Genomic DNA, 24,195 nt, shown 5'->3' with positions numbered 1-24,195 from the left:
GAATAACTTCTTTTAAGTTATAGTCTCATAAAGACAGAGAGAAATGATGGAGCACTTGAGCTTATTGAAGTGAATGGAAGATAGACGAGGAGGTAAAAAGAAAGAACCAAACTGATCAACAGTGAATAGGGACTTCTAGGCTGGTTGGGTTCTAATACCTTACAAACTTATTTTCTTACAAACAACAGCTATAAACTCTAGATATGGATTTAAATAAAACTAACAGCCAAGGGCTGTGGAGATTAAACAAAAGTAGATTTCAAAGAGGAATTGAAACTTGGGAGTAAGTGACCAGCAAAGAATGAGTTCCCCTGGGGGTGGCCTCAGTTATAACAGTGTTAACTTAGCACAGCAGCTAAAACTTCAATAGAAAGGCTTCTGTCTTTCACTGGCCTTACCAGGGGAAGGAGCCTAGGGCAAACAGAGCCTCCATATAGTGAGGAAAAATCCAACAAGGGAGAGAGCCAGAGAACCCAAAATTGTCTGTATAAAACTCAATCCAGGCACCTTGCGGACCCTTGCACCACACATGTACAGGGCAAACTAAAAGCAGCTCACAGTTGAGTGTTAAAGAATGCAAATGAGACCTGAGTTCCTGACTACTGCAGGCCATAACAGATTGTAGTTTGAATCTAACAAAGTTAATTATCTACCCAAACAAACACTTTCCAGAGTTATATAGTAGAATCCAGAGTCCCTATAACAACATTCACACCATACAACCCAAATGTTTTTGGGATACAAAGAGTTAGAAAATGTGACCCAATCTCAAAGGAAATTACAATCAACAGATGTAAACACTGAGATGAGAAAGCTATCAGATTTATCGAAAACTTTAAAGCAGAATAATTATATAATTACATATACAAATTATAATTATGCAAAATGAGGAGTGGAAAATATGTTCATAATGAATGAAAAGATAGGAAATATCAACAGGGAAATAGAAAATATGAACAAGAATAATGTGAAAATTTTAGAACCAAAAAATACAATATTGAACAAAAAAATTCACTGCCTGGGCTTAATAGCAGAGTGGAGATGAGAGATGAGAGGCTGTGAACTTAAAGATAGGTCAATGGAGATAATCTGAAAAAGAGAAAGAAAAAAGTTTGAACAAAACAAAACCAACCACAGACGCTTGGAAAACTGTAAAACAATTTAAAAATGTTTAACATGCAGGTAACTGGAGTCCCAGAGAAAGAGACAAAGAGGAATGAGATGGAAAACACACCTAAAGAGACAGTGGCAGAACGTTTCCCACATTGAGTCAAGGATATAAATTTATAGGTTGTGATACTGTGACTTATAATAAGAAATATATATTTGGTCTTTGTCCTATTTCTGGCACAGAGCCCCTAAACTCTTTGGAATTTCCTAAGTGACTAGAGCAATGAAGGTATCTTTTGTTATATTGAATGAGGCAACTTTTGGAAAGCACCTAAGGATGGGGTCTAGTTGCCAGAGGAGTCATCATGTGATTAAGGGGTTGGAACTTTCAGTTCCACTCAGCGGCCTCTGGGGAGGGGAAAGGGACCTGGAAGTTGAATCAATTACCAACGGCCAATGATTTAATCAACTGTGCCTATGCAATGAATTCCCCATAAAACCCCCTAAAAGGACGTTGTTCAGATAGCTCCTGGGTTAATGAACATGAGGAGATTTGGGGAGAGTGGTATACTTACTGGGAGAGGACATGGGAGCTCTAATTCTCTTTTCACACACTTTGTTCTATGCATTTCTTTTATTGGGGGTTCCTGAGTTCTACCCTTTTATAATAAAATGGTAATCTAGGAACTAAAATGTTTCTCTGAGTTCTATGAGCCACTTTAGCAAATTAATCAAATCCAAGGAAGTGGTTGTTGGAACCTCTGATTTATAGCTGATCAGTCAGAGGCATAGGTGACAACCTGGACTTGTGATTGGTATCTGGTGTGTGCATGTGCATGTGTGCACATGTGTGCAAGTGGGAAATTCTTGTGGGATAGAGAAAGCCTTTAATTTGTGGACCCGATGCTATTTCTGGCTAGTGCTAGAATTGAGTTAAATTGTAGGACATATAGCTGGTGTCGGAGAATTGCTTGTTGTGGGAAATTGCCCCCACAAATTGGAATTGGGCACAGAATGGTTATAGATTCAAGCAGCTCAGTGAACCCTAAATAAGAAATCTGTGCCTGGTCACATCATTTTAAAGCTGCCGGAAAACAAACATAAAGAGAAAATTCTTGAAAGCTTCCAGATAAATGATCCTTTATATACTGGAGAAAGTGATTTAATGACTGAGAGTTTTAATCAGAAACCAGGAAGGCTAAAAGATAGTAGAACAACATTTTTAACGTGCTGAAAGAAAAAATATCCTGTCAACTCATTATTCTATATACAAGAAAATACTCTTCAAGAATAAAGGTGAAATATGCATTTTCAGGTAAATAACAAACAAAGAGAATATGCCACCATCAGAACTAGCTACAAGAAATATTAAGCTTCGAGCCCCACGTCGGGCTCTGTGCTGACTGCCAGCTCGGAGCCTGGAGCCTGCTTCAGTCTGTGACTCCCTCTCTCTCTGACCCTCCCCTGCTCACGCTGTCTCTCTCTCTCTCTCCTAGAAATAAATAAAACATTAAAAAAAAATTAAAAAAAAAAAAGAAATATTAAGCTTCTTTCATCTGAAGGACATGATATCCAAAGGAGACTTGGATCTTCAGGAATGAATGAAGAGCACTGGAAATGGTAAATATAAAAGACTTTTTTCCTCTTAGTTTCTTTAGAATACACATGATTGTTTAAAACATAATTTTTGATACTGTCTTGTGTAATTTATAATGTAGACATAATATACATGACACCTATAAGATGAAAGACTGTGAGTGTCTCTGTGTTGTGAAGGGGATAAATGGACCTATATGGTTGCAAGGTTTCTGTATTTTACATGAAATGGTACTATATTAATTCTAAGTGTGCTGCAGAAAAGTTTAAAAATATCTTTTAATCCCCGTAAGATTTCTACATTTACATTTAATAAAATAAAATGTTTTATTTTATTATTAAATTTTTAAAAATATTTTATTTATTTATTTTAAAAAATATTTTATTTATTTTTGAGAGAGAGACAGAGCATGAGCATAGGAGGGACAGAGAGAGAGGGAGACACAGAATCTGAAGGCAGGCTCCAGGCTCTGAGCTGTCAGCATAGAGCCCAACACAAGGCTTGAACTCACAAACTGTGAGATCATGACTTGAGACAAAGTCATTCAGTTCATCAATCGAGCCACCCAGCCACCCCTCTTTTATTACTTTTTTAAGTGACCTCTACACCCAACGTGGGGCTAAACTCACAACCTTGAGATCAAGAGTTGCGTGGTCCACTGCCAGAGCCAGTCAGGCACCCCTAAAGTACTGTAATCTTGAGGCTTCTTTATTTTATGTGAAGTCATACCAAATTCACTCTATGTAGACTGTGAAAAGTTAAGGATTACAACATAATCCCTAGAGAAGCCACTAATACGTAATGCAAGGAAGTATAGCTAAATGACAATAGATAAAATAGAAGTCTAAATGTATTTAATAATCTAAAAAAAGTGGGAAAGCAGGGGAAAGGTGAATAAAACCCAGAGAAGACAAACAAAAAAATAAAACAGTATGCCTAAATGCTACCATATCAATACTTAGGGTAAATGTTAAGGACTATGTAGTCCAAATAAAAGGTGGAGATTAGCAGAATGTATAAAAGCAAGACCCAATCACATGCTGTCTATAAGAGATACACTTTAAGTATAAAGACACAAATGGGTTGAAACAAGTGGATGAAAAGGGATGAACCATAAACACAGTAAGACCTAAGAAAAATAAAAACATATCCATACAAAGATTTGTTTATGGATATCTGGAACAGCTTTAGTCACAACAGTCAAAAATTGGAAATAGCTGAAACATCCTTTACCAGGTGAATGGTTAAACAAAATGTGGCATATTCGTACAATATACTACTAGTCAGCAATAAAAAGAAACTAACTACTGGTATAAACAACAACATGGATTAGTCTCAAAATATGAAAGAAAAAAGTCAGACACAAAAGAAGTATGTACTGTATGATTCTATTTGTATAGAATGCAAACTAACCTTTAGACAGAAAGCCCATCAGTGGAATATTCTAGGGAATGAGGGAGGAAAGGATAAAGGGGCAAAAGGAATCTTTCAGGAATAATAGAAATGTTCTGTATTTTGATTGGGGTGATGATTTGTGGGCATATAGAACTGTCATAACTCACTGAATTGTGCACTTTGAATGGATACAGTGTACGGTATGTAAATTATTCTTTTATAAACTTGTTGAGGAAATTTTTTTAATTTCAATTTTCAAATAACTTTAGATTTTCTGCTGAACTCTAAAAAAATTCTTTAATTCAATTTAAAAAAAGGGAGGAACTGACATTTTTCTGAGACCACGGCTTCTGTTAATGAAATAAGCTGATGTCTCTCTGTATTAAAAATCTTTAGGTAATAAATACAACAATGGTTCTAATTTAGCCTTAACACCACAGGGAAATGACTTTAATGTGGTTATCAAAGACAAACTCGATGAACAGCTGCATTTTCTGGTTCATTTTCCAAGACCCTGAAAGGGGAAAACAATCAATATGTGGAGTTTGACAAGTGCACTGAAGCATGAAGCTTAAGACAGGCTTTTTGATTTTGTTTTTACTTTTTTCTGGAATCCTTTAGAAAGCAATGAATCTTTATCTTCTGTGTTTGGGTTGTTAACATTTGGTGTTTCCTGAGAACACATATGGATAAAATACCTTTCCCAAAGAGCAGACATTGATCCCCTAGCAAAGTCTAGAGGAAATACTAACCAGATGGTTTGTGAGCACTTAGAAAGGGAACCTGATATCCTTGTGTACAAGGCTGAGAAATGTAGGCTGGCTGACAGCATCATTAGGCTGATTTGTAACTGGCTGAAAGACTAACATACCCAGTAAGTGCACTGCTGTCAGTCTTGACAAACGCCCCCCTGGAAGCCAAAGTGCATTGATCATACTGGCCATTTTAATTTTGGCATATTTATTACTTAGCCATTCTTTAGAAAGCTGTTATAAAATTTTTATTATATGCAAATGAACACATGCAACACATATTTAAGCTACAAGCATAACAGCAAAAGGAACACTCATGATTCCTTTATTCTATTTAAGATGTAGAACATCAACAATACTACTAAGGTATCTGTATGCTTTTTTCTGATCTCTTCCAAGGGACACCTTGCCACACTGAATTTTGTTTATCATTTCTTTTGTTTTAAAAGTAGTTTTATTTTAGACAAATACTTTATTATTTAATTTTGATTGAGCTTTATAAAGAGGTATCATATTTTATATCCTTGTTATCTGCTTTTTCCCTCAATATTGAGAAGATTCATTCATGTTGTATGTAGCTATGGTTCATTCATTTTCATAACTCTATGATATTCCACTTTGTGAATACCCCTTATAATATTTATTCATTCCTCATTCAATGGACATTTGAGTGGCTTCTAATTTTGGGGTTTTTTGAATAATGTCAATATTCACATTCCTGTATGTGTTTCTGGGTACACATTTGTAGAAACTTTTGGAGATATTATTCTAGGAACAGAATTGCTGGGTTACAGGATATTGTGAATGTTACTTTACAACAGAATGACAAACTGTACCAATTTACTCTCTATCAGTGTATGAGAGTTTCTATTTTTTTTTAAACTGTTTTATTTATTTCTAGGAGGAAGAGAGAGAGAGACAGCGTGAGCAGGGGAAGCTCAGAGCGAGAGGGAGTCACAGACTCCGAAACAGGCTCCAGGCTCTGGGCTGGCAGTCAGCACAGGGCCCGACGCGGGGCTCGAACACACGAACCGCGAGATCAGGACCTAAGTGAAAGTCGGACGCTTAACTGACTAAGCCACCCAGGCACCCCTATGAGAGTTTCTATTGCTCTGCTATTGTCAACACTATAGTGAGACTTGTTAATTGTTTACAAACCAGTGAGCATAAAATGGTATATCATTATTTCAATTTGTACTTCCCTGCTTACTAATGAGGATAAGAAATTTTCTTATATTAATTCGCTACCAACATTTCCTTTTCTGTGAAATGCCTGTTCAGATCTTTTGCTCACTTCAAATTTGGATTTTTAAAAAAGTTCTTTATTCTGGGGTGCCTGCATGGCTCAGCTGGTTAAGTGTCTGACTTCGGCTCAGGTCATGATCTCACAGTTTGTGGGTTTGAGGTGGGCATCTCGCTCTGTGCTGACAGGCCAGAGCCTGGAGCCTGCTTATGATTCTGTGTCTCTGTCTCTCTCTGTCCCTCCCCGTGCTAGCGCTCTTTCTTTCTCTCTCAAAAATAAATAAACATTAAAAAGAAAGTTTTAAAAAAGTTCTTTATTCTGGATACCAACTCTTTATTGGTCATAAGAGTTAGAAATATAGTTATGATTTATCTTATCAGTTTCAACATGGTGTCTTTTGAGATTGGGGGGTTATTTTCTTGTTTCTTTTTCCCTCTCTCCCTCCCTTCTCCTTCCCCTTTCCTTCCTTCCTTCCCTCCCTCCCTCCCTTCTTCCCTCCTTTTCTCTCTCCCTCCCTCCCTCCTTCCTTCCTTCCTCCTTTCACTTCTTGAAGAATTTGTATAAGATTGGACTGATCTGTTCCTTGAAAGCTGGATATAACTTAACTGTAAAGCTATCTAAGATTGGTACCATTCCAATGTTTAAAAGTTTTTTTTTTAATGTTTTATTTATGTCTGAGAGAGAGAGAGAGAGAGAGAGCGAGAGCGAGCATGAGCAGGGGAGGGTCAGAGAGAGAGGGTGACACAGAATCTGAAATAGGCTCCAGGCTCTGAGCTGGCTGTCAGCACAGAGCCTGACGCGGGGCTTGAACCCACAAACCGTGAGATCATGACCTGAGCTGAAGTCGGACGCTCAACTGACTGAGCCACCCAGGTGCCCCACCATTCCAATGTTTTATTTGTGAGTCAAATTTGGTATATTTTTAGGAATGTGTCAATTTTTGTGTAAATGTTCGAATTCATAGTTCTATCTCCAGTTATGTGCCCTTTTCTGAATCCTAACATAGTTTCTTGTGCCTTCTTTCTCTTTTCCCTTAATTAGAATCACCAGAGGATTCTCTGTTTATCAGTTTTTTCAAAGAGCCAACTTTTGAATTGTTGATTACTTCCATTGCTCTTTTCAACTAAGGCAATAAAGAGAATGCTTTAAGTATGTGAGATTTGGAGTCAGACTGCTTAAACTTGAATCTCTGCTCTATCTCTTAATTAAGAAACCTTGGGAAAGTTAATCTGGACAAGAAACTATGCTTTAGTTTCTTCATCTAAATACATGAGAATTATTAAGATAACATGTGGAAACTATTTAGAACAGAAAGTATTTGGACAGTGTTTAATAAAATGTTGCTACTATTATGATCCATAAACAGAAGTTAGAGTAGGTTAAGAGAATGTGGCTTTTAGTTCATGTATCTTTCCCTTGAGGCTCAGAACTTACTTAAAAATGAGACAAGCTAGCAGCATTATTTCCTCCATTGACAGTTGTTTTATGGGGTTAACTTTGGCTGCTAGAATTGCTAGGCTTTCTTAGATCCTAAATTTATGATCAAGATCCAGTATGAGGGATCTGCTCTAACAAGCAGGGTTGGTTTACATGCAAAGAGGGTATGTAAAGATAAAAAAGTCTGCCACTTCCCCTGTCAGAGGTATACCTCCTCATATCTCTATTTCATAGGTCAACACTTCCTAGTCCTCTTTTGAGAGCAAAAGAGGAACAAAATGGATAAATAACAGAAAAGAAAGGCCACAAAAACTGTTGGAAATGTTTTATGATATTTTTTATATGAAAACAAAATACCAAATACATGAATTATAACAATGTAACCTAGGGACACCTGGCTGGCTTAGTCAGCAAAACATGTGACTCTTGATCTCAGGGTCCTGAGTTTAAGTCCCACACTGGGCCATGGAGCCTACTTAAAAAAAAAACAAACACAAGGGGCGCCTGGGTGGCTTAGTCGGTTAAGTGTCCGACTTTCGCTTAAGTCATGATCTCATGGTTAGTGGGTTCGAGCCCCGCGTCAGGCTCTGTGCTGATTGCCAGCTCAGAGCCTGGAGCCTGTTTCAGAGTCTGTGACTCCCTCTCTCTCTGACCCTCCCCTGCTCTCGCTCTCTCTCTCTGTCCTAGAAATAAATAAAACATTAAAAAAATAAAAAAACCCCACAAACAAACACAAAAAAACAATTATGTAATCTAAACATGATTGTGGAAACTGAGAAACAATGTGCAAATATAAAATCAGTGTAATGGGGTAGTGGGATTATGAATGGTTTTAAATTCAAAAATTATTTTATGATCATATATTCTTTTTCAATAAAAAATTATTAGATCTTGAAATGTTCTCAGTTAAAAGGCATATTAAAAAGGTTCTACTATTACTACTATTAATATCAACAGATAACATGTATTTACTGCTAACATGTGACAGGCACTGTTCTATGTGCTTTACACACATTGCAAGGTATATTTAATCCTCATATAAGCCCTATGAGGCAGCTACTCTTATTAACCTTATTTTGTAAATGAAAAATTGTGGAATAGAATGTTTAAATAACTTGTTGAAGTCGCACAGTTCTTCAGCAAAATGTAAAAATCCAATTGGATGGTTAAATAAATAGTGATTAATTTATGTAGTAAAATGCCTCACAGCTACTAAAAAGGAATATGTACCAATATGGAAAAAATTATTAGATAATTAGTGAAATGAAAAAATAAAAATGCAGACAGAATATAGTTACATTTTTGTGAAAGTATTAATAATGTTACATATATGCCTATGTTCACATATGTGTAAGGAGAATGATTCAGCAGAATGTACCCACACTGCTGATGGTGGTTATCTCTGGAAAGCAGAATTTTGGGTCCTTCTGAACCATCTATATTATACTCCTGCAATGTTTAAATTTGTACAACTTATAACTTAAAAAACATTAAAATGACCAGATAAAAGCTATTACAAAGAGAGCTAGGCTGGATCTTTCAGCTAAATTTTAAAACAAAGAAAAAAGAAACAAGTTAGACCATGCAAGCACAGCTGAAAGGAAGTACCACTCATGTGGTTGCAAGAAAATATATAATTGGCTATACAGTCTGAACATTAAAAAAAAAGTTAACTGATATGAATGTGATTTAAAGTTAATCTCTTCCTTTTAGATTTTGTTAAAACCGTTCTAAAATGTGGCACCTGGGTGGCTCAGTCGGTTAAGCCACCGATTTCAGCTCAAGTCAAGATCTCATGGGTCATGAGTTCGAGCCCCATGTCCAGCTCTGTGCTGACTGACAGCTCAGAGCCCACAGCCTGCTTCAGAGTCTGTGTCTCCCTCTCTCTGCCTCTTCCCCATTCCCATGCTGTCTCTCTCACTCTCAAAAATGAATAAACAGAGACAGAGCATGAGCGCTGGAGGGCCAGATAGAGGGAAACACAGAATCTAAAACAAACTCTAGGCTCTGAGCTGTCAACACAGAGCCCAAGGTGGAGCTTGAACTCATGAACCCCGAGATCATGACCTGAGCCAAGTCAGATGCTTAACTGACTGAGCCACCCAGGAGCCTCTAAACAATTTTTTTAATAAAATAAAAAAGTTTTATAATGTATAATATATACATTATATAATTATATATTTATATTTATATATATAATTATATAATGTATAATATTTCATTTCTTTTTTTTTAATGTTTATTCAGTTTTGAGAGAGAGAGAGAGCACAATCTGGGAGGGGCAGAGAGAGAGGAGGACAGAGGATCTGAAGCAAGTTCCATGCTGACAGCAGAGCTAAATGGGGGTTTGAACTCATGAATCATGATATTATGACCTGAACCAAAGTTGGACACTTGACCAACTGAGCCACCCAGACACCCCTACTTTCTTAATCTCTAAGTTCATTGTTATCTTGACGATTCTGGACCTTGCAGTCTGTGAGTCATCTTTACAATTAGTTTTCAGTGTGCAGGACTGCACTCTTTGAGGCAGAACTTAGACTAATTGAAGGACATATTCTCATAGTTACTTTTTTAAACAAATCTGCAATATCAACATTTCCCTGTAACCTGTCTCCTCCAAAAGTGGAGTATAGCCACTTTTTATTTAATTGATGATCATGGTTATCAGAATTAAAAAATGTAAATAGACTTAAGAAATGTTTAATTAATTTATGATATTCATGGGCTACAAAGGGAAGCTCTGAGTGTTTAAGATATGAACCTGACTATTTGAGTTGATGTCAGAGACAGTGACCATCACCTGTTCGAAATCATTTTTCCCCCCATCATTCACTTATTTTTTCAAGAAACATTTATTGAGGATCTTCTATGTGCCAGGCAGAATGATATATGCTGGTGATGGTTAGACATTAGACACAGTCTTATCCTCAAGTACCTTACAGTCTACTTGGGACCCGGCCATTAAAAACAAATCTCAGAAATATTAAACCACCTACATGCAAACATTTTCAAAACTATTAACAAGATTAGCTAATTTTTACTCAACATTTATTATATACTAAGTAATTAATACACATGATCTCATTTAATCCCCACAACTACTGCATAGGGAAGGGATTAATAACTAGGGCTTAGACACTAAGTACCTTGCCCAAAGTTACATAGCTAGTAAGTGAGAGAACCGTAATTAAGACTCAGGCAACCTGATTTCAGAGCACTCATCCTTTTGAGAATGAGAGAAGTTGCTTTTGCTAATCTCTCCATAAGGACACCAAGATAAGGCAAACATCAATGGAATAAAAAGAATTAATTATGAGGAAAGTACAGGCAAACTGGGAAGATTTCAAACTACGAACCATACATACACTTAGCCCACGAAGAGGAATTACAAGCAATTTATGGAATGATGTATTATTTATAAGCAAATAGGAAGTTACTGGAAGAATCAACGGCAGTGACACAAGGCAGAAAAATTCTTGCCTGAATGTCAAATCTCTTCTATACAGCTCTACTCACTAACTATTCTAAATAAAGGCACTATGTAGAGAGTACTCTGAGCTCTGTGCCACTAGAGATATAGTAAATTCTTTCTGGATACATTCACTTAAGAGAGAAAAGGACATAGTCCATGACTGCATCCATGGCCAAAGAGACGGAAAAATAGCTTCTTTCTCAGATTCAGTTTGAGAACCTACTAGTGGGACTCTGGTGGCCTAAGGAACTATGATGGCCTGACTATACTCCAACCACACACACAAAATCATGCAGCCAGTAAAAAATAAGACAAATCTATATATACTAACATATATAGCTGTCCAACACACAAAGAAGGTTATAGAATATTACATATGTCATGATCCCATTAAAATAGTAAATGCGCACTTAATATATATTTTATATATATAGGTCTATATATACACCTAGAAACACCTGTCTGAACTATAGTGAAATCTGTTAGCTTCTTTTCATTGAAGAACAAAAAGACCATGGAAAATAATCTTCTTGACTACTCATTAAAATTCTTTTTACCTTTTCCTTTAATTCTTACCATCGCTGCTAGACTCTTCAACAGGGGATACTGAGTCCAGACACTCTAGGACTCCCTTTGTGATCTCAACCACCTGAAGTCTCCTGACCCGTACAAGGTCTGTATCTTTCAATCCTTCCTCCAGTTGTTTGACCACTTCTTTTCCAGGCTGGGAAGTCAGAACAGTAATCTGGAAATAAATCCAAGAATCAACGTGTCTATTTTCCCTGCTGTACAGAATGAAGAACATAACAGATTACATCTGAAGGATAAACACAGCAGAAGACTTTGGTGGTGGCTTTTGTCTTTAAGGCAAAGAAGAGGGTTTCATGGTAACTTAAGAATCAAATTTCATTTGACAGATTGTGGTGGGAGAGGTCTGGTGGGACAAATTCTCACAGGGCCCTTCCAAACAGGCGGGGCCTACCGCAGAAAGTGACCAGTGAGAAGTCGTCCCTGCTTTAGTTTTTTAAGATTGCTTGAAGCACTGGCAGTGTCTCTCATGCTCAAAATGAATTAATGTTCAAAGGCGACAAAGGAAAGAAAATCTTTGAATTCCACTCACTAAGCGTGTATTAAATACAAGAGAGTCTCAATGCTTCTTTCTCATGGTGGTGCTTCCACATGGACTTCTCTTCTTGTTCAACCTGGATTCAGGTGAACTGTTTTTCTTGCTCTCAACTCTAAAATGTACTCACTTTTGATCAGTATATCTAACCTAAAAGAATATTGAGGTGTTTGTATATAATGTGAATATTTTATTCCACCTGAATGAACATACTATATATTTTCATTAGCAGTTTTGTCTTGAATTTGAAAATCTGGAAAGCAAATATTAAATATATGCAATTCTCTTTTGTACTTGGGCTTTTTTTGGTGTGTAGACATTTTTGATTAATGAAGAAGGAGGCAGATAAAAGAAGTTATTTTTTAAACTCATCTGTTTGATGCTTGAGGTTTCTGGAGACTGAATGTGTTTTTAACTCACAGTCACTCACACACCCAGTGGAGTATCGAGGCATGGCTTACTTATATATTTTTAAGATTGTCTTAGTTTGTACCATAATTTTAGCAGTCTTTAAATTTGCACATTTGTTAACTCTAAGAAAATTTACTCAATTAGATGCCAAGATTTGATTAAGAACAATTGTAAATCCCCCCCTCCCCTTTTTAAAGTAGGCTTCCCACCCAGCACAGAGCCCAATGCAGGGCTTGAACTCATGACCTCAGATCAAGACCTGAGCTGAGAGGAAGAGATGGATGCTTAACCCACTGAGCCACCCAAGTATCCTATCAATTGTAAATTTTTAAGGATGCCCAGTAGATATAGATACTGATATAGCCAGTTTAGCAATTGCTTCATAAGTTCCAACAATCCAGAGGCAGATGGCATATTCAGATTTTACTTTGATTTCAGTTTTCATTATAATTCATGTCAGCCCATATTTTTAGCATCCCTCTCTATGCCTAATTCTGTATTAAGAATTGTACAGGCTATATAGGAAAAATGGAATCATTTCTCTGCCTGCAGGGAGATGAAAATCTAGCCTTGAAAATTACCTTCAAAGTGTACGAAACAGGGAAAAATAATGAGGATGATAAATAATGAAGCATCTAGATGGACTGAAATGGGCATAAAGTCTTAAGGCCAGTATCTCTTACCTCCAGGGAAGTGTAGCTCAGAGCTGCACCTGTGGTCACATGTCTGGTGTACTGTTTGAACTGCTGGAGCCCATCCTCTACTGCCAGCTGCAGAGAAGTGCTGTGTGCTTTGAAACAGCCTTCTTGCTGCAACGTGCGGAGTTCTGAGATGCAAGTTTGCAGCCTAGCAAAGTTCCCTTTCACTTGCTGCAGAGAAAAATGAACCAAAGATGAACATCTTTAGTGACCTAGGTTCCAGATTAATTGGCAGTCTAACTTAATTATCAATTACTCCTCAGGGGTCCCTTCCCTTCCTGAAAACCTGCTTATTTGACCAATATCTACTCCATGCCTACTATGCTCTAGGCACTGCACTAAAGTCTTCCATACATCAGAGGAAAGAAAATTTGTAGCCAAAGGGCTTTGATTATGTGGAGTTATCAGAAATAGGAAAGGAAGTGTTGGAACTCATTCACTCGCCCAAAGGAAAGTTTAGTTGTGACTGGTGAGTTTTACTTTGGGGTGGTCTACAAACTGGAGGCCTAGCAGGGTCACTCTTAAACATTATTTTCATTTCTTAGTCAGTTTAGGCACTGGGAGCCTCTCTACTTCCCAGAAATGAGGATTCTGATGTGGTTGATCATTTCAGAACTGATAAGGTCCTATCCAGTCTGCTCCTCAGGATCACTTCAGTAAAGAAGAGATGCTTGGCTCAGCCTGCAATCAGCTCAAGGAGCCAACAGGTAAACCTCTTGGTTCTCCTCACCCTCCTTTTATAAAAAGTTGCTATCGGGAAGAAACTTAATATAATGTGATTCTAGATCAATGTTACCTCTCCTAAGGATGTATATACATTGTGAATAATTGTGGGATGAAAATTTGTGACACTATTTAAATTCCAAGCATCAATAGCAGGTGGGTGCTGGGTGGAGAAAAATTATTATTATTATATTATTATTTTTAATCCTTACATTTTTAATTATTATTTTTAAATAGTTTATTGTCAAGTTGGTTTTCATATAACACCCAGTGCTCATCCTCACAAGTGTCCTCCTCCATGCCCATCACCCCCCTTCCCCTCCCCCCTAAACTCATTAGTCCTCAGTTTGTTCTCAGCATTCAAGAGTCTCTCATGGTTTGCCTCCCTCCCTCTCCCCCCCTGTTTTCCCCCTTCTTCTCCCCCATGGTCCTCCATTAAGTTCCTCCTAATCCTCCTATACGTGCAAACATATGGTAGCTGTCCTTCTCTGCCTGACTTATTTTGCTCAGCATAACACCCTCAAGTTCCATCCATGTTGTTACACATGGCCAGATTTAATTCTTAGGTGGAGAAAAATTATATTTGGCATGACGAAACCTTCCTGAAAAAGAGCAGAACTGGGCAATATTTGCAAAATGCACATAAAATTTATAAGCATGAGCTGCAATACTGCAATACTTAAGCAAAGACTGCTTAAGTCAACTCCTCCTTCACTCAATTCCACAGCTGCTTACTTTGCTATATGTTCCTCTCCCTGAGTTTCTGGGAAAAACACAAGAAATAGGATGTAATGCTTATACAAAAAGAGCTTGCAATTTAAATAGGAAGATAAAAAACCTAGTCAAGAAAGCAAAGAGAACAAATGAGACCATAGGTATAGACTAGGGGCCTTCAAGAATTTCTTTTCATGTACCCCCTAAAAGAATCTGATGAATGATACCCTCATTCATTCATTCATTCATTTCAAGTTTTTACTTAAATTTTAGTTAACATGTAGTGTAATATTAGTTTCAGAGTCGAATTTAGTGATTCATCACTTAATATAACACCCATGCTCATCACAAGTGCCCTCCTTTATCCCCATCACCTGTTTAACTCTCCCAACCCCCCTCCCACCATCCCTCCAGCAACCCTCAGTTTGTTCTTTATGGTTAAAAGTCTCTTTTATGGCTTGCCTCTCTCTTTTTCCCCCACTATGTTTACCTGTTTTGTTTCTTATTTTCCACATATAAGTGAAATCATGGTATTTATCTTTTTCTGACTTAATTTCACTTAGCATAATAATCTCTAGCTCCATCCACACTGTTGCAAATAGCAAGATGTCATTCTTTTTGATGGCTGAGTAATATTCCATTATATATAATATATATACCACATCTTCTCTATCCATTCATCAGTCAATGGACATTTGGGTTCTTTCCATAGTTTGGCTATTGTTGATACTGCTGCTATAAACATAGGGGTGCATGCATCCCTTTAAATCTGCATTTTTGAGTAAATACTTGGTAGAGCTATTGATGGATTGTAGTTCTATTTTTAACTTTTTGAGGAACCTCCATACTGTTTTCCAGATTGGATGCACCAGTTTGCATTACCACCAACAGTGTAAGTGGGTTTCCCTTTCTGGGCATCCTCGCCAACACCTATTGTTTCCTGTGTTATTATTTTAGCTATTCTGACTGGTGCAAGGTGATATATCATTGTAGTTTTGATTTGTATTTCCATGATGAGTGATGTTGAAAATTTTTTCATGTTATGTAAGCCACCTGTATGTCTTCTTTGGAAAAGTGCTTATTCATGTCTTTTGCCCAATGCTTAACTTCTGCCCATTGTTTTTTGGGTGTTGAGTTTGTTAATAAGTTCATTATAGATTTTGGATACTAATCCTTTACCAGATATGCAATTTGCAAATATCTTCTCCCACTCCAAAGGCTACCTTTTAGTTTTGCTGATTGTTTCCTTTACTGTGCAGAAGGTTTTTATTTTGATGAAGTCCCAGTAGTTTATTTTTCCTTTTGCTTCCCTTGTTTCAGGAGACATATCGAGTAAGAAATTGTTACAGCCAATGTCAAAAAGGTTACTGCCTGTGTTCTCCTCCAGGATTTTGATGGTTCCTTGACTCACATTTAGGTGTTTCATCCATTTTGAATTTATTTTTGTGTATGGTATAAGAGAGTGGTCCAGTTTCATTCTTTTGCATGTTGCTATCCAGTTTTCCCAACACTATTTGTTGAAGAGACTATCTTTTTTCCATTGCATAGTCTTTCCAACTTTGTTGAAGATTAATTGTCCATACAGTTGTGGGTTCATTTATGAGTTTTCTATTCTATTTCATTGATCCATGTGTTTGTTTTTGAGCCAGTACCATACTGTCTTGATCACTACAAGTTTATAATATAACTTGAAGTCTGAAATTGTGATACCTCCAGCTTTTCTTTTCTTTTTAAGATTGCTTTGGCTATTTGGGGTGTTTTGTGGTTCCATAGAATTTTAACACTGCTTGTTTTAGCTCTGTGAAAAATACTAGTGGTATTTTGTTAGGGACTGCATTAAATATGTAGATTGCTTTGGGTAATATAGGCATTTTAATAATATTTGTTCTTCCAATCCATGAGTATATAATGTCTTTCCATTGTTTTCTTTCATCTTTAATTTATTTCATCAGCGGGTTATAGTTTTCAGAGCACAGATCGTTTTATCTCTTTGGTTAGAGTTGTTCCTAGGTATCTTATGGTTTTTGGTGTAATTAGGATTGATTGCACTTGATTTCAATCAAATGGGATTGATTCCTTGATTTCTCTTTCTGCTGCTTCATTATGTGTATTGAAATGCAACAGATTTTGGTATGTTGAAATTGATATGTGCGATTTTGATACGTTGTATCCTGCAACTTTATTAAATTTGTGTATCAGTTCTGGCAGTATTTTGGTAAGTATTTTGGGTTTTCTATATAGAGTATCATGTCATCTGTAAATAGTGCAAGTTTGATTTCTTCCTTGCCAATTTTTAAGCTTTTTATTTAGTTGTCAAAATGCTGAAGTCAGGACTTCCAGAACTATGTTAAAGAACAGTGGTGAGAGTGGACATCCCTGTCTTGCTTCTGACCATAAAAGAAAAGATCTCAGCTTTTCCCCACTGAGATTATTAGCTGTGGGTTTTTCATATATGGCCTTTATTTTTTGAGATGTGTTCCCTCTAGCCCTACTTTGTTGTGGGTTTTTACCATGAATGGATGTTGTACTTTGTCAAATGATTTTTCTGAATCTATTGAAAGGATTATATGATTTTTATCCCTTCTTTTATTAATGTGGTGTATCTTGTTGATTGATTTGCAAATATTGAACCATGCTTCCAGCCCAAGAATAAATCCCACGTGGTCATGGTGAATGATTCTTTTAACCTACTGTTGGATTGAATTTGCTAGTTTTTTATTGAGAATTTTTGCATCCATGTTCATCAGAGATATTGGCCTGAAGTTCTCTTAAAAAAATTTTTTTTTGGAGGGGGCACCTAGGTGGCTCAGTTGGTTAAGCATCTGACTTCAGCTCAGGTCATAATCTTGTGGTTCCTGAGAGTTCAAGCCCTGTGTTGGGCTCTGTGCTGACATCTTGGAGCTTGGAGTCTGCTTCAGATTCTATATCTCTCTCTCTCTGCCCCTCCCCTCCTCATGCTGTCTCTCAAAAATAAATAAACACTTAAGAAATCAAAAAATTTTTTAAATGTTTATTATTTTTGAGAGACAGAGAGAGTGCATGCAAGTGGATGAGGGGCAGAGAGAGAGGAAGAGAGATAACCCCTAAGCAGGCTCCTTGCTGTCAGCATAGAGCCCAGTGTGCAGCTCAGACTCAGGAACCATGGGATCATGACCTGAGGCAAAATCAAGAGTCAGATGCTTAACTGACCGAGCCACCCAGGCACCCCAAATTTTTTAACGTTTATTTATTTATTTTTGAGAGATAGAGAGCAGGGGAGGGGAAGAGAGAGAGGGAGAGAAAGAATCCCAAGCAGGCTCTGTGGCCATGAGCACAGAGCCTGAGGCAGTGCTCAAACCCACAAACCACAAGATTATGTACGACCTAAACTGAAACCAAGAGTCAGGTGCTTAACTGACTGAGTCACCCAGGCACTCTTGCATTTTTATTTTGAAAACTGAAACAAAAAGCTTGTTTCCTATAATTTTTTTTTTTTTTTTTTTTTTTTAGTAGGATGACCTTCTGATACTTCTGCAAGGAGGATACAATAACCTTTAGGGAAAGGATTACAAATTGGAGATGATCTTCCAACAAGATTTGAAAATATTGCCTATTTTGTATTGGAAAATTCTGCCAAATGCAATGGTTTTGGAAATATTGGAAATTAAGCTGTTCTTTTTTACATTCACCAAATAATAGGGGCACTTACTGCTTGAGAACTATCCTGGTTGATAACTTGGTATAGCAGGAGGCCATGCACCCAATTCATCTAAAAGACAACATCATTTAGACAAGCTAAACAGAAAGTAGGCTAAAACATAACTACACATTATATCCATATCCCTTGGCCCTACAGGGAGCTGTTAGATCAAGAAGAGAAAATAGGTGGTAGGAAGATGAGGTCTGGTGCCTTTGAACTAGAGTTGTGCAAATTACCTGCAATTTGTAATCTGAGCAGTCAAATGTTACACCTCCAACTCCCCCTTCCCTGGATGGAAAGTTTGGGATTACCATTGTGGAAGATTCACATTTCCATTGTGGAAGATTTAGGAAGTTGCTGAGCTGAAGTGTGGTCCAGTGAATCAGGTACTGACGTTGCCTACAACATTGTTTGGAGCTATTATCACAGACTCAAGTTCTCTGTCTTAGATGTCTAGGTGGTTTCAAGGTACTGGAGTGGAGACCCTGATTCAGTTGGATGGGCTTTGCACAGAGAGGCGGAAATTGGGATGAATGGGTAAGGACTGATGGATCTTCACTGCATTTCTTTCAGCTTTTTGTGTAGACTAATGGTACAAATGTGCCTAGAGGATGTTCTTTTCCTAGATCTAGTACCAGTGTGTTCTCCTTGCTCTAGGCAGTTTAGGATAACAGACTGATGTCTCATTGGAAATCAGATGAAAAAATTAGAATATGCTTTAGCATCAGTGATTTTCAAAAATCTTTTTTTTTGAAAAAAAATTGTAAAAAAATTTACATAGAATCTCCATATGCACATTGCATTTTATCAGCACAAATGTAATTTTAATATTTTATTTTTTATTTTCTATATATAATACATGGACCTGGTTCAAAATTTAAGGGTTGTAAAATGATATGTGGAAAAAAATCACTTTTCCACTCTTACCCTTCAGTTAACCAGTGGTTTCCTGGAGGCAATCAATATTGCTAGCTTGTTGGGTATCTTCCCAGAGATTTTTTCTTTACATGAAAGAAAATATAAAAGATAAATTTTTTCCTCTTACCAAAATAAAAGAAACTCTGATAGTCTTTTGTATCTTGATTGTGTTCCATAGTGTACTTGGACAATCATTTCATTCAATAGATAAAAATTATCTTGATTTTTAAGCTACAGAGTATTCCCTTAATGGATGGAACATAATTTTATTTAACCAATTCCCTATTGATTGACATTAGACTGCTTTCAATCTTTTGCTACTGCAAACAGTGCTGAAATAATAATACTTAAATCATTTTTTATGTTAAAAATTTTTTTTTTTATTTCTGAGAGAGAGAGAGAGAGAGAGAGAGAGAGACAGTGTGAGCAGGGGGTGGTCAGAGAGAGAGGGAGACACAGAATCCGAAACAGGCTCCAGGCTCTGAGCTAGCTGTCAGCACAGAGCTTGACGTGGGGCTTGAACCCACAGACCATGAGATCATGACCTGAGTTGAAGTCAGACNGGGGGTGGTCAGAGAGAGAGGGAGACACAGAATCCGAAACAGGCTCCAGGCTCTGAGCTAGCTGTCAGCACAGAGCTTGACGTGGGGCTTGAACCCACGAACCGTGAGATCATGACCTGAGCCGAAGCCAGACGTTTAACTGACTGAGCCACCAGGCACACCAAATCATTTTTTAACATATGAAAATATATCTGTAGGATAAGTTCCTAAAAGCAGGCTTGCTAGGTTAAAGGGTATGATACTGTCATCAAATTGCCCATCAGAGAAATTGTATTAATTTATACATCCATAAATGGCATGTAAGTGTGCCTGTTTCTTTAAAACCTCATGAACAGCAGGTTATTAAACTTAAAAAAATATCTCTGGCAATCATACAGGTGAAAAATAATAGCATCTCAATGTACTTTTAACTTTTTATTTTATAAGTGAGATTGGGCATACTTTGATATGTTGAAGGGTCATTTATATTTCCCTTTCTGAAAACTATCATGTATATCATTTCTCATTTCCTATTGATTACTGGTCTTTACGTTATTGATTATGTAGGGTTTTTTTCCCAAGCATATATTTTCTATTTTTATATAGCTGAATTTATTAATCTTTTATTTTTAGAATTTGGGGTTTTGTGTTATTGTTAGGAAAGCCTTTCTTACTCTGATATTTCCTCCCTTTCCTCTGTAAGCTAATTATCAACATATTGCCTCTCAGATCCAATTCATCCTTCAATATACCTCTGCAATAATGGACAGAATCTCTTTAAACATTTCTCCTTTACAAGGGCCATGATGTTAAACAATTGAGTAGACAGCGCTAGAGGAATGCTGCAAGAGGAAGATGCTTTCCTGCTGAGAGCAATGGGTGTGAGAACATCTGATAGTGCTCCACACATGAGCCCAGAACTTGCAGAATCCTGAAGTTACACACTGAATGTTTATGTTCCCTTAAAATTCATATATTCAAGCCATAACCTGCAATGTGCTGGCCTTTAAAAGTGAGGCCTTTAGGAAGTAATTAGGTTTAGATGAGGTCATGAGGATGCAGTCTCCATGATGCGATTACTGCCCTCATAAGAGAGGAAGGACACCAGAGTTCCCTCTTCATGTGCATGCACCAAGGAAAGGCCGTCTGAGCACACAGCAAGAACCTAACTGTCTGCAAGCCAGAAGAGGGCTCTCACCAGAACCTACAATGCTGGCACCCTGATTTCAGACTTCTAGCCTCCCAGATTTTGAGAAAATCAATGTGTACTGGTTAAGCCATCTAGTCTACATTATTTTGTTATGACAGCCTGAGCTAAGACACTGGTAATCACCTAGTCCTGGCTTGGTGATCACGTTTCTGCGGTTCTCTTGGCATAGACACTGGATGCTTCAGGACTCCTGCCTGCACTGATGCCCCACTCCCTCTGTTCACCTCAGAGATCTGTCTCTTGTAAACCTCCCAGTGATGCTGCTCTTTCCACATGGACACTGTCTGCTCTAAGCATCCTGTCATCTCCACTCTGCACACTTTCGCACCAGTCACTGATTAAAGCTCATCTATACCTGGAGGATTGCAGTAGCGATGGACCAGCTCTGGCTTGGGAAAACCAGTGAACTTCTCTGCATCCAGTGAGCTGCAACTATACTCACTCCAACTGGATCTGAACTCCAGCCTTGGGAAAAGAGTCCATTTTTCAAGTTTATCCTTCCTTGAGATCATTCCCTCAGCTCTAAGATACCATAAAAAGTTCTCTTGTATCTTACAGCTGCTTTATTATCATAGTTTAATATGTTAAACTATGTAAAAATTCTCCATATAAACTTCTGTTTAAATCACTTTTGGTTTCTCTCTCCTGACTGGACTCAGACTGGTAGCCTGTTGTTCTATATTTTTACATTTAAATCTATCTGGACTTTATACTGATGGAAGCAGTAAGCATGGATCTAACTCAAGTTTTTCCTACATGGCTATCCAGTTGACACAAGCATTTATTGAATACTTTTTCCAATTAATTTTATTATTTTTATTTTTAAAATTATTTATTATTTTTTAGTAATCTCTACACCCAATGTGGAACTGGAACTCACAACCCCAAGATCAAGAGTCACATATCTTCTGACTGGGTCAGCCAGGCACCCCTTCAATTAATTTTAAATACCATCTTTATTATATACTAAATTTTCACATATATTTGGGTCTATTTCTGGACTTTAGATTCCATTGCTGTATCTTTTCAATCTCCAGTATCACACTGTGAATATATGTTTAATATTTGAGAGGAATAGTTCCTAGCTATTTTTTGCTTTTTTTTTCTAATTTGAACTTTATTATCAGGATTTCTAGTTTTCTTATTGGAAATTTTACTGGGAATTCTATTATATTTACAGGTTAATTTAGAGATATTGGAATCATTCTGGTCTGAATCTTCCCCAAGACTAATGATTTTTAATTTGTGCAAGTCTTCTTCTGTGTTTCTCAACAGCATTTTAATTCATATAAGTCTTGCACATATATTATTAATTTCAATACTAAGTATTTGATAATTTTGGTTACTGATGAGATCTTTTCTGCCACTTTAACTTCTAACTTGTTGTTTTGGATATTTTAAAGGTATTATTATCTGTATTCCTTTTTGTATCAGACTATTGTCATGAATTATTTCATTGTTTGAAGTAATTTTCTAGTTTATTCTCTTGGACATTATCATTAATTTGCAGATAATAATCATTTCATCTTCTTATTTCCTATTTTTATTACGATTGTTTTTCTTGTGCAATTGCATCAGTGAAAATCTCCAGAATACTTTTAAATTTTTTTAAATGTTTTTTAAAATATATTTCTAGGAGAGAGAGAGAGAGAGAGACAGCGTGAGCAGGGGAGGGTCAGAGAGAGAGGGAGACACAGAATCTGAAGCAGGCTGCAGGCTCTGAGCTGGCAGTCAGCACAGAGCCCGACGCGGGCTCGAACCCACGAACCGCGAGATCATGACCTAAGCGAAAGTCGGACGCTTAACCGACTAAACCACCCAGGTGCCTCTCCAGAATACTTTTAAATAACAGTGATAACAACACAGAAATACATTTAGTGTCTTTTCATTAAAATGATCTGATTCTTGAGCTGTCATAAGCATATACTGTGCTCAGGGATAGTTACCTGTAACTATTTTATTAAGGTTTTTTTAAAAACAAGATTTGATGTTGCATCTTATTAAATATTTTTTCAGTATTTATGAAGATAAATATGATATTTTTTTCTTATAGCAATATAATAAACTATCTTAATAGATTCCCTAATACTGGACTTTTATTCCTGTTATATGATCTTTTTAAGTCTTTTTAAAATATGATCTTTTTAAGCTGGATTTCATTGCCAGCACTTTATTTGGGATTTTGAATAGATATTCATAAGTGAGATTGTAGTTTTTCTTTTCGTGCAATTTTTTTTGAGTTTTAGTATCAATACTATGTCATCTTCATAAAAAGGATTTGGAAGATTTTTTTTTCCTTCTATGGTTTGAAACAGTTTAAAAACAATAGTAATAATCTATTTTTTATAAGTTTAGTATTATTTCCCTGTAAAACCATTTGGTCCCAATGCTTTTTTGGGGAAGGACAGTAGCTCTTTGACAACTTCATGTTTTATGGGAAATGGTGAATTTAGATTTTTCTCTTTTCTGAATTTAATTTTGATAATTATGCTTTCATAGAGAATTATGATTTCACCCAAATGTATTTGTGGTTATTTTCCTCTGATCTTATTTTGTGTATAGGCACCTTCTCCCTCTGCCCTCTTTCTTAAACTAAGTTTGCTAATGGTTTATCTGCCTCCTACCTTCCCCCCAAAGAACAAACTTGGATTTATTAATTAGTTCCACTATTTTCTATTTTCATTTTCACTACTTTTTGTTTTTATCTTTATTATTTCCTTCCTTCAGCTTTCCTTATTTTTCTTTCATTTGTCTTTTCTTGAAGTTGCATGCTTTTTTTTTAGTTTTCTGATTTACTAATATAATTTAAAAATAAGTTAATATAGTTTAAAGATATGAATTTTCCTTTCAGTATTATCTTTCTCATATCCCATAGGTTCTGTTATGTAGTATTTTATTATTATTATTTTCTACACATACTATAATTTTAGGTTGAATTTCCTCTTTGACTCCAAATTCATTTAACAATTTAAAAATTTCCATGAGGTACAGGGGTGCCAGGGTGGCTCAGTCAGTTAAGCGTCCAGCTTCGGCTCAGGTCATGAACTCGTGTTTCTTGAGTTCGAGCCCTGCATCAGGCTCTGTGCTGACAGCTCAGAGCCTGGAGCCTGCTTTGGGTTCTGTGTCTCCCTCTCTCTATGACCCTCCACTGCTCATGCTCTGTCTCTC

At 36.8% G+C, this 24,195-nt stretch overlaps 1 protein-coding gene across 1 annotated transcript in view; it reads right to left on the bottom strand.

Annotated features, from left to right (window-relative positions):
• LOC120237014 (meiosis 1 associated protein) overlaps window positions 1-24,195 on the bottom strand; it is a 74,279-nt gene that overhangs the window by 31,389 nt on the left and 18,695 nt on the right. Inside the window, exons 3-4 of the mRNA XM_039240141.1 lie at window positions 13,227-13,412; window positions 11,586-11,754 (exon numbers count right to left, since the gene is read on the bottom strand). Coding sequence (XP_039096072.1) covers window positions 11,586-11,754; window positions 13,227-13,412 — 355 coding nt within the window. The remainder of the gene's footprint in view (window positions 1-11,585; window positions 11,755-13,226; window positions 13,413-24,195) is intronic.

The sequence above is a fragment of the Hyaena hyaena genome, unplaced genomic scaffold (assembly GCF_003009895.1).
Source record: "Hyaena hyaena isolate Hyena2069 unplaced genomic scaffold, ASM300989v1 scaffold_168, whole genome shotgun sequence".
Taxonomy (NCBI): Eukaryota; Metazoa; Chordata; class Mammalia; order Carnivora; family Hyaenidae; genus Hyaena; species Hyaena hyaena.
Note: the sequence above shows the minus strand (reverse complement) of the source record. Positions and strands in the feature narration are given on the sequence as shown.